At 34.5% G+C, this 12,049-nt stretch overlaps 1 protein-coding gene across 4 annotated transcripts in view; it reads left to right on the top strand.

Annotated features, from left to right (window-relative positions):
• Positions 1–12,049, top strand: part of SNTG1 (syntrophin gamma 1) — a 587,020-nt gene that overhangs the window by 561,084 nt on the left and 13,887 nt on the right. For all 4 annotated transcript variants that reach the window (XM_066379071.1, XM_066379069.1, XM_066379070.1 and 1 more), the window contains one exon: positions 10,842–10,952. In XM_066379071.1, coding sequence (XP_066235168.1) covers positions 10,842–10,952 — 111 coding nt within the window. The remainder of the gene's footprint in view (positions 1–10,841; positions 10,953–12,049) is intronic.

The following is a 12,049-nucleotide window of genomic DNA, read 5'->3' as shown; positions in this document are numbered from 1 at the left end:
AGTCACTCCCTCATAAAAGTTTATTGCCATATACAACACATCTTGTTCTTTGTAATTCTCATTTTTTATGGAAAAAAAACACAGCCTTTTTAGTGTTAGAAAAAGGTATTCTCACTAATGTGTCATAGTATAATACTGCATTACTTATTGATTAGCTTCCATTATATTCCTTTAAACATGCATATGTGCATTAATTATATCTATTAATAAATTTCCATGTAAACAGAGAGTTCAACAGTAATAATTTAAAATAAATATTTACTGAACACATGCTGTCTACAAAGAGACACAGAAGGGGTATACATGTCATTCGGGGTATTAGAGGAAGGCTTGACAAAAATGAAGACACCAAGGGTAAGATTATCCAAGCAAATATTTTTCAATGAAGAAGGACATTTAATTTAATGTCAGAAAAAAATGAGAGATCAAGTTTGTGGGTAACTAAGAGCCAGATTACAAATGGGGCCCTATTAAAGAATTTGGGTTTGATCCTAAGAACAGAAGAATACCTTTGCAGGGTCTGAGACATAGTAAAGAAATGATAAAGTCTGTGTTTCACAGGACAAAACTAGTAGGACAGGGCATGACTAAGAATGAGAGAGCCTGGGCAAACTCCAAATTCTCAGTTCTCAGAATCTATCCTCCATTGGGCATCTATCACTCTATAACATTTCTGAAAAATGATATGCATGGTAGATGAGATCTAGCAAACAAATTGTTACAAATTGACAGTGAAAATGATCCCAGAGTCTGTTTACTATGACTGAAAGATAAGATACAGGAGAGGGAAGGAGAGACTGCCCTGGAGAAACAAACTGGGCCTCATGGTTAAGTGCCATTGCATGTTTGAACTAAAGTTAATTTTTTTTTACTTGCAATAAGTAGTTTATTTCATATTCCTGTTTTAGTTTTATACTGTCTTGATTATGCACAAAGTTTCTCATATATCTCAGGTACTTGCATTCTGGAGGCTGGAAAGCCAGATCCATTTTTTGGTGAGACCCCTTTTTCTGGCTTGTAGGTGGCCACCTTCTTGCTTTGTCTTCAGACAGCCATTACTCTGTGTAGAGACAGAGAGAGGCAGGAGGGATGAGGGAGAAGGGTTGAACTAAAGATAATTAATATTGTGGAAAAACCATTCTAGCCAATGTATACTGATTGCAATTGATTGGATAGAGACAGAATTAATGGACATTTATAATTTTTCTCAATAATTCAGGAAAATAACATTTTTTCACCTTGAAATTTTGTAAGATAAATACATAAAATAAAGAGGGAGAGTGTTCTTAGCTATATTAAATATTTTAGCACCTGAGTTCCAATGGTTAAAATGATGATAAAGTCACCATAGACCTGCCCCTCACTCCCTATCATGCTACAGCTTAGGAGATGAGCCCACTTCAAGGGCTCCATTGGCTAGTTGTTACATAAGGACTATTCATCTTGTCTAAGTGTCCATTGCAATATGTTCAACAGCATAAATCTTGACTCTTACACTTGCGTAAAATAAAAAACAATATTACTCATATTCTTGCTGTTTCCTCGGCAGAGTCTCTGAAAACATTGGTTTCCCAAATTTTTATTGTCTCATAGTTTTTAAAAATATATTAATAATTGGATATGAGAAATGCTAAGAGAGCATTTCTTAAAATCTTCTTTACTTAAAAGTTTTTTTTACTTCAGCATATCTAAAAACACATAGAATGTTAAAAATAACTTTTAAAATCATGATTGTTCAGAAAATTTTAAGATACTGAAGAAAGAAGTCAAACAAAATCCAATAAGTGAAAGTATATACTGTGTTCATGAATAGGAATAATTAACATCATTAAAATGTCCATATTACCCAAACTATATATAGATTTAAGGCAATTTCTCTCAAGATAACAATGTTGTATTTCACAGAACTAAAACAAATATTTCCAAAATTTATATGAAACCACTAAAGACCCCAAATAGCCACAGCAATCTTAAGAAAAACAAGGTTGGAGTAATCATACTACCTGATATAAAACTATACTACGAGTTCATAGTAATGAAAAAAGCATAGTACTATCATAAAAAGACATGTAGATATATGGAACAGAATAGAGAGCCCAGAAATCAACCCACACCTATATGATCAATTAATATTTGTCAAAGGAGGCAAGAACATGCCATGGGGTAAAAGTGGACTATTCAATAAATAGTGCTGGGGAGATTGGTCAGGTACACATAAAACAGTAAAATTAGAACACCTCTTTACACACACACAAGAACAAACTCAAAATGGATTAAAGACTTAAATATTAGACACAAAATTGTAAAAATATTAGAAGAAAACATATGCAGTAAAATCAGACATTTCCCATAGCAATATTTTTTTCAGATATATTTCCTTGGGCAAAGAAAATGAGAGAAAAGATAAACAAGTGGGACTAAATCAAACTGAATTTTTTTTGCACAACAAAAGAAACCATCAACAAAATAAAAAGACAACTGACTGAATGGGAGAACATATTCGCCAATACATCTGAGATAAGGATTTAATATCCAAAATTTATAAATACTTATAAAGCTCAATATCAAAAACAATCCAATTAAAAAATGGGCAAAAGATGTGAATAGATAATTTTCTAAAGACAGCGTACAGATTGCCAACAGACATGAAAATCAGATGCTGCATGTCACTGATTATTAGAGAATGCAAATTAAAACCACAATGAGATATCATCTCACACCTGTCAGAATGTCTATTATCAATAAATTAACAAATAACAATTGCTAGCTAGGGTGTGGAATAGAGGGAAAGCTTGTGTCTGTTCGTGGAAATGCAGATTGATACAGTCAGTGTGAAAAGCAGTAAGGAGTTATGTCAAATAATAAAAAATAGAACTGCCTGTGTGCCTATTATGCAGCCTTATAAAATTAATGAGACAACTTGATAAGAAATGACCAAACAAAAAACTGTGAACTAAAAACCATGGTCCTTAAGCACTATTTCTGAGGACCACATCTTTCAATAGATCTTCTTTCAACTACAAATCATGTCCTTTTATTTAATTCCAGGAATCTATTTTTCTCCCTTTTATTTCAAATTCCCCTAAGCTCCTCAAGAGCTGCTTTTATCTTCCCACCATTAACACCTGTGGGATTTTTGCAAAGCACACAGCTACCAGAATTACACCTTGGCATTTAGTTTTTTCATATACTATGCAGTACTGCATAACTTATTATTCATCTTGGAATGACTTCTATCTCAGACTTCCTGGTTCCCAATGCAAACACATTTCTGACTGGCAGGATTCACCAGGAAACTGAAATATAAAGTTTTTCAAATTCATTTTTATAGTCCAACTGTGACCTTTTATAGTGAATCGATTCTGAATAGATTCATTCAATCATTAGATTTACATAGGCCCTCACTAACCTTGAGTAATTCAGGTTCAAATCTTCAACTGCTTGAAACAGTATGTATTTATTAACAAAATAAAAATTATTCACTGTGGCCCTGGCTGGTTGGCTCAGCGGTAGAGCGTCGGCCTGGCATGCGGGGGACCCAGGTTCGATTCCCAGCCAGGGCACATAGGAGAAGCGCCCATTTGCTTCTCCACTCCCACCCCCTCCTTCCTCTGTCTCTCTCTTCCCCTCCCGCAGCCAAGGCTCCATTGGAGCAAAGATGGCCCGGGCGCTGGGGATGGCTCCTTGGCCTCTGCCCCAGGCGCTAGAGTGGCTCTGGTCGTGGCAGAGCGACCCCCCGGAGGGGCATAGCATCGCCCCCTGGTGGGCAGAGCATCGCCCCTGGTGGGCGTGCCAGGTGGATCCCGGTCGGGCGCATGCGGGAGTCTGTCTGACTGTCTCTCCCCGTTTCCAGCTTCAGAAATACAAAAAAAAAAAAATTATTCAGTGCATGAAGAAAGATTATACATCCCAAGGTAATTTATTCTATGTTACTGATTTAATGAATACAATAGTTTCTCAAGTCATAATTTTTACATTTCAGTCAAATATAAACTAACACTTTCTAGAAATATAAATTTCTTTAATTTGGGGACTATCTTTATTATATTCAGGGGACAAAAGAATAAATGATTGATTCATACCAATAAAGTGCATCATTAAAATTTAGAAACCAGACGGTGGCGCAGTGAATAGAGTGTCGAACTGGGACTCTGAGGATTCAGGTTTGAAACCCTGAGATTGCCAGCTTGAGAGTGAGCTCATCTGGCTTGAGCACAGGCTCACCAGCTTGAGCATAAGGTCGCTGGCTTGAATGTGGGATCATAGACATGATCCCATGGTTGCTGGCTTGATCTCAAAGGTTGCTGGCTTGAGTCCAAAGATCACTGGCTTGAAACCCAAGGTTGCTGGCTTGAGCCCAAGGTCACTGGCTTGAGCAAGGGGTCACTCACTCTTCTATAAGCCCCTGGCCAAGGCACATATGAAAAAGCAATCAATGAACAACTAAGGTGCCACAATAAAGAACTGATGCTTCTCATGTCTCTCATTTTCTGCCTGTCTGTCCCTATCTGTTTCTCTCTCTGTCTTTCCATGTTAGTAAATGTGAAGAATAGTCCTACCTCAAAATAAATAATGCAGAATTTATACTAGCAGTTATTTAATAAAGTGCTTAATCTCCGTCAGTGGCAGTGGGATATACTGCAGACAACTTGGAAGAGAGGAAAATAGTGATGGCTTATTACATTGCCCAGGTATTTTGACTTATTATGCGGCTATTCCAGTAAACTCATTTCTCATTGTAAAGCTTCTTAAAATAAAATTAATATGTTCAGAATAACAAATGGCATAACATATCTAATAGTATGTGAAAGCATGTTAGTGCTTTCTTTCCCACATATATTTTGGTTATGCTTTTGAAAATGCTTACATAGGCATATAAGATAAGTACTCTAACTACATTAACTCACCAGATTGATGACGTATTTACAAAATAATCCAAGCTCTCAGTTTTAAATACATTTATTCTATTTTTTTTACTTCATTATAGATTCCAGATGAATCCCTAGAGTAAAAATGATACTCCTCTTTGATTGTTTCATATATTTGATGGGTATATAAGTGTGTGTGTATATATAAGTATATATATACTCTACATTTATAGAGATACCAATGTATATTTATATGTATATATATGTGTGTGTATATATATGTGTATATGTATATATATGTATACATATATATGTATATATATGTGTGAGTATGTGTGTATATATATATCCCTATATATGTAGAGTCATGTAGCATTCATTGTTCATTTTGAGGGAAATCTATTTAAATGAAATGTTTGATAGAGACTCTGAGCTTGATTAATAAATTTCATCCAGTCTTTAATTTGGGCAACCCTCATGATAATGAATTTCTGTACTATTAACTCCAGCTCAGACATGTATCTTAATCTTTGAAGCAACATATTAAACACAGTGTGTCCAACACTGAACTTGTTCATCTCAGTCTGACCCCTTTGAATTTCTTTCTCAGTTATCAAAAAAACATCTGAATTGTGTTTTATACCTAAACCTCTTCCTCAAAAACTCCTAAATAAATCTAGAAGATGTAAGCTAACCAGCTTGAATAATCATCTCATTTAGATTTCTGCAATATAGTTTAAGCAGGTCTTCTTAGTTTATTTATTAAATATAGCCTTTTTATGTATCAATTATGTATCATAACCATTAATAGACACTAGGAATACAAAATTAGGTACAGTTACTTCTCTCAAAAAGTCTAATGGAAAAGATAGGTACGATGTGGACCTTGGTGTTTTCCAATAGTGTAGTAAAAAGCCACAGCATTTTGAGAACTTAAGTTATACATTGCTTGGTTCCATCTTCCACACCATTACCAAATTAACAATATAGTTTTCAAATGTAAAGTCAACTATATCATTAGTCTCTTTTGTTAAATTACTTAGTGGCTTCCTACTGCCTTTAAGACAATTGTTAGCATAATACAGAAGCCTTTTAATATTCTGAGTTCTGCCTACAATTTAGCATCATCTTCTCAGTTCCTCAACTCATTAGTTTAGTCATACTCGATGCCTTTACAAATAATACTCCTCTTATTTTTATCCTTGACTGAAATCTTTATCAAAAAGCCTTCTTTCACCAATATAGTTTAGCTGTCCCTTTGAAACAGAATTGTAAGCATATTCTAACACAGCACTTGTCATTCATTATGTATTACAGTTGAGTGTGGTGGAGACATTAACTCTAACCTCTTTATTCAGACTCAAACACAGTTCAAACACACAGATTTAATACATGACTAGTGGTAAATATGATACTTTTAAGGCAATAAGTGAAATCCATACATTTTTATCTATTCTGTGATCATTTCATCTCTTTGTTCATCATCACCATTCAAATTTACAAAATATATAACATTAGTATGTAGTTGTAAAGCCAGTATCCATGGCCACCGTCACAGCCACCTGGCCCATGCAGGTTCGCATTGGATTCGGACAGACAGTAATGAAACAACAGAGCCAAGAACTGGCGGGCCACTAGCTTTAATCCTAGCTTGCACCCGTGAGCAAGTAAAAACACACACTGGGCTCCAAAACTCACTCATTCAGTGCTCACAAAGCTACTGACTTATCCAAGTTTTCCTAGGATCAAAGGTTTCTACCTCACCAGCCTTATTCACCTCTGTTCCTCATCTCCTTCTCTCTGCACAAACTCTGCACAACTGGTTTCTCCTTTAGCACTCCACCATCTTGGCTGCCTCTCCTCTCCTCCACGTGGCCTCTCTCTGCTCTCCTCTCTGCTCTCTCCTCTAATGCTAATCTCAGGAACTGAGAGAGCAAGCTCCCGGTCTACCCCACTTTATAGTGCAGAAACCAAAACCTTTAATCCAATATACAAAATAGGGAAGTCTCTAATACAAAGTCACTTATCGGAGGCATGATGGGATTGCACCACCCCACATCAAAAAGGGTGGGAAAGGCTTAGTCCTAAAAGCAAGCCCCAGGCTACAAGGATCCTGCCTGCCCACAGCCCACCCCCAACACACATTAATATCATCTGGGCACAGGCTTCCATGTGGGCAGTGCCATCTTTAACAAAGTGAGCATAATATATTTTATCTACCCAATAGTAGTTGAAGTACTAATTTTAGTAAAACTACAATTACTTAAGTCCAAAAATGTTTCATTAAAATAATTTCACATGAATGAAGAAGTGAAAAGTATAAAGATACGTAAAGAAAAATAGTTTTGCCTTGGCTGCTTAGCTCAATGTTAGAGCATCATCCCAAAACACCAAGGTTTTGGGGCTTGGTTGTTTGTTTGTGACAGAGACAGAGAGAGGGACAGATAGGTACAGACAGACAGGAAGGGAGAGAAATGAGAAGCATCAACTCTTCGTTGCAGCTCTTTAGTTGTTCATTGATTGCTTTCTCATATGTGCCTTGACCGGGGGCTACAGTAGAGTGAGTGACCCCTTGCACAAGCCAGTGACCTTGAGCTGTGCTCAAACCAGATGAGCCCTCACTCAAGCTGGTGACCTTGGGGTTTCAAACCTGGGTCCTCTGCGCCCCAGTCTGACATTCGATCCAGTGCGCCACCACCTGGTAAGGCGGTTTGGGGTTTGATCCCAAGTCTAAACAGGTACAGAAAGCAACCAATGAATGCACAACTGAGTGGAAAAACAAATGAATGTGTCTCTCTCTCCCCTTTCCTCTCTCTGTCTCTCTAAACTGATTCAATAAAAAAATAGTTTTACAGAAAAGATTTACTATTAAATATACCTGTTAACCCACCAACCTAAAACGAAAGAAAAAGGAGTTATATGTGTATGTGGGCTTTTTGCCACATTGAAAAATGGGTCAAATGGAAATGGAACTGTGTGGGAAGATTTAATGTACTACTTAACTAAAAGACTGATAAAGACAATTTGCAAGGAAAAAACTGTATTCTTGTGGATATTTTTGAACAAAAATTAGTTAAATGTCAAATACCAGGCAACTGGCATTAAACAAAGTAAATTAGGTTCTGACTTCAAAACATCTTTGTTGTAATTTTTTAAGTTCTATGTAATAAGTCATAATCCATAGTGATTGTTCTTTTGGCATATTTGCCCCCTCACCAGTAAAATAGCCTACTTCTATTTCATAAGATAGGTGACATAGTGTATAAATTACCTTCATATGTGGAAGTTGTTTCAGATTTTTCTAAACAGGAATTGTTCTGTGAGGCATGGAAATTTGGAGCATATAAACAGTGAACTGGTAAGAAAACTGATAAGAGATGTATCATATTTTCCAATTCTTGTTCAACAAAAAAGTTTTTCCTTATCATTGTGTAACTTTATTTTTAATTTATATATAATTAATTAACTTTAATTTTGAACAGTCGGAATTTAAGGACTACTCGATGCTATCCAAAAGTAAATTCATTTTCTAACCTGCATCTCTTAGTTGTAGTTTGCTTTGCATCTCAACTCTCTGGTGTATTACAACTAGCTTTAAGAATCTTTGTTATAAATAGCAAAAAATAAATAGTAAAGCCAGGCTTTTTCTTTTTTTATTTATTAATTTGAGAGAGAGAGAGAGAGAGAGAGAGAGGAAGAGAAAGAGAGAAACATCAATTTGTTGTTCCACTTATTTTTGCATTCCCTGGTTCCTCCTTGGTACACACAGCCCTGACCAGGGATAGAAGCCACAACCTTTGTGTGTTGGGATGATGCTCTAACCAACTGAACTACCTGGAGAGGGCCCAGGTTTTTTTCTTTTTCCTTCCCTCTTAAGTTATCTAGTAAGTGACATGTCCAAACTTGAAGCCAATTCTAACAATGGATCTTAACATATAAATAGCATATGGAAAACATTTTACTTGGAGAGAGAGAGAAAAAATCATAAAACAATAACATAAGGTAAAAGAAACTGACTCACAACAAACTATGTTTGAAAAAAAATCAGTAAATTGGTTTTCTGGGTTTAGTGTTTTGCACTAAATGGGATTTTGGTTCTCACTATTTCAGAAAACACTCAGGCATTTACAATGAAAATTTATTTATGATCATTCTCAATAAATGGGTTTTTCTTGTTTGCTTAAAAAGTAATTATAGAAAAGCAAAAAACCAGGTTGAGATAAAAGAAGAAATATGAACCATAGAATATAACATACTTGGGTTTGATTCACACTTATTAGTTATAATATATTTTGAACACATGGTGTTTTCTTAATTATATCATCTAGAAAATGTCAATATTCTAGGCAGTGCATAGTTCTTGCAGAAATTAGAAAAAATGTAAGACAGAGTCTAGCACAGTGTTATGTTCATGTAGTAACAAAGACATAGAAGAACAACAGCAGACACACAGAAAGCTTCACACAATGATTTATACATGTGTTCACCCATCAATATCAGGAATAAATGACAGACTCCATATTATGCTCCTCATTATCTTCACATGAAATATTGTTTGATAATAATGTTTCACATTTTTTTTAATTAAGTGGGAAGTAGGGAGGCAGAGAGACAGACTCCTGCATGTGCCGGGACCGGGATCCACCCAACAAGCCCTGTATGAGGTGATGCTCTGCCCATCTGGGGTTGCTGCTCCATTGCTCAGCAACTGAGCTATTTTAATGCCTGAGGCAAAGCAATGGAGTCATCCTCAGCACCTAGGTCCAACTTGCTTGAACCATCCAAACCATGGCTGTGGGAGGAGAAGAGAGAGAGAGAGAAAGAAAGAAAGAAAGAAAGAAAGAAAGAAAGAAAGAAAGAAAGAAAGAAAGAAAGAAAGAAAGAAAGAAAGAAAGAAAGAAAGAAAGAAAGAAAGAAAGAAAGAAAGAAAGAGAAGGGGGAAGGCAGGTGGAGAAGCAGATGGTCACTTCTCCTATATACTCTGATCAGAAATCGAACCAAGGATTTCTACATGCCTGGTGGATGCTCTACTGTTGATCCAACTGGCCAGGGCCAATGTTTCATCTCCAATCACGTGTTGATTAATCATTGTTTGTAAACACATTTTATATAGACTAGGAACTGGTTTAAAAATTATAATCTTAAATTATAAAAAACAAATAGTATTTATTAAATCTAAGATTTTTTTATTTATCTATTTGCTTGCAGTGTTTTAAATAAAATATTTATTATAAAGAGTAACTCAGAAGTAAATGAATCATTTTAAAAAATCTTTAGCTGTGAGAGCACTTAGGTCAATAAATTTTATCATATATTTTAATATTACTTGCTTGCTTTCTTGATTGTCTTCAATGACTATTATAATTACAGTATAGAAAATGTTGTGATTCATTCTTCATACACATAGCTATCATTGCTTCCAGCTTTTAAGCTCTTAAAAACATTTAAATGTGTCTTCAAAATGCCAGATACATTTTATATTTATCATTTCATATTACTATTCAAAGAAATATTGACTTAAATATTATTTCTGTCAATAACAAATAAATACCCAGTCCCCTCTCACTATCCCCTCTGACAGCTGAACTGCCAGTTCAAAATTACCTTATCACTTCTGTTGATACAAGACTATGAAATGAATAGGTGTTTTTGCTTACTCATTGGCATAGATGTATGTTTTAAGTGAACTTGTTTTTATGCCCTGATAACATAAAACAAGATATTCAAATTGATTTATTTGTATATATTTTTGAAATAATTATTTTATAGGTATAAAAGTTATTTCTGGAAATAAAAGTAAATATTGAAAGCTAAATCATAGCATTTTGATAAAAATATTTTACTTTACTTTTTAATAGTGGGATATAGTACTAATAATATGATTAACTTTTTTTATTTAAGAGAGAGCTGTATCTTGGTATGAATGTAGATTTTAATTGTATTGACTTGAATATGTTTCTTTTTCCTCTGTAGGCTGTACTTTGGAGGTATAAATTTTCTCAGCTTAAAGGCTCATCAGATGATGGCAAGAGCAAAATCAAATTTTTGTTTCAGCATCCAGACACTAAACAGATTGAAGCAAAGGTAAACCCAAGTTCATCACATAAACCACCTGTAACTGCATTAATACTGTTAAGAAGCAAAAAAATAAAAATTTAAAAGAACTAAAGAGCAAAAGTGTACATTCTTTGTTGACCTTGGACTGTACCTCATGGTCAGAAGAAAAATTTCACTGGATTTTAATGGCTAATTTTCACTGAGGCATAACTTAAAATCAATTACACATAATTGCATTTCTTAGTTTTAACTCTTTATAAGCTTAACTTGTATCACACTAATATAAGGTCTACCAGAAAGTTCTGTCAGTTTCTATCACAACAAGTTTCGACACGTAAGCACATGTTTATTTGGCGTATGTGTACCTCTCTATTTTTATCACTTAATGTATACATACTGACGTAGCAAATTAACTAAAACAAAGTTGATTCACGTTAGTCTTATGTATGAAGCGATAGTGTACCCATGGCTACTGATAAAGTTCATTTACACCACTGTAATTTTTACAAATTTCAACAAGGAAGAAATGCTACAGAAGCATGTCTGTCACATCCACCATATTCTCCGGACTTAGTACTCTCTAACTATCACTTGTTTTTGTTCTTACAAAATTTTTTGAAGGGCAAAAAATTCAAAAATGAAGAAGATATCAAACAAGCACTGGTTCAATTTTTCGCACCAAAAGATAAAACATTTTTCAAAAATGGGATATACAAATTGCCCTCACACTGGCAAGAAATCATTAATAATAATGGCAATTATATTATTTAATAAAGTTTATTGATGGTAAGAAAAATTTGTATTTTGTTTTATTCCAAAAACAGACAGAACATCCATTAGACCTTATATAACATTCTAGAAACTAAAAAGTCAATTTCTTTGTGGCTTCATACACTAAATAATAATTTAAAATGCTTAAAAATTACTGACTTTATTATTATTCATTCTCACTTTGCACATGATAGAAATTCTTTAAAATATTTTTATATCAATTCATATTTTCTCATTTTATTATGTGTTAAACAAAATGAGTTAAATGAATACATTTCTTTGCTTTTCTTCATGCAAATTTTCAGTGTTCTTAACTATATTATGTTGTTAACTCATTAAAAGTTTCATAATTG

The sequence above is a fragment of the Saccopteryx leptura genome, chromosome 3 (assembly GCF_036850995.1).
Source record: "Saccopteryx leptura isolate mSacLep1 chromosome 3, mSacLep1_pri_phased_curated, whole genome shotgun sequence".
In the NCBI taxonomy this organism is placed as follows: domain Eukaryota; kingdom Metazoa; phylum Chordata; class Mammalia; order Chiroptera; family Emballonuridae; genus Saccopteryx; species Saccopteryx leptura.
Note: the sequence above shows the minus strand (reverse complement) of the source record. Positions and strands in the feature narration are given on the sequence as shown.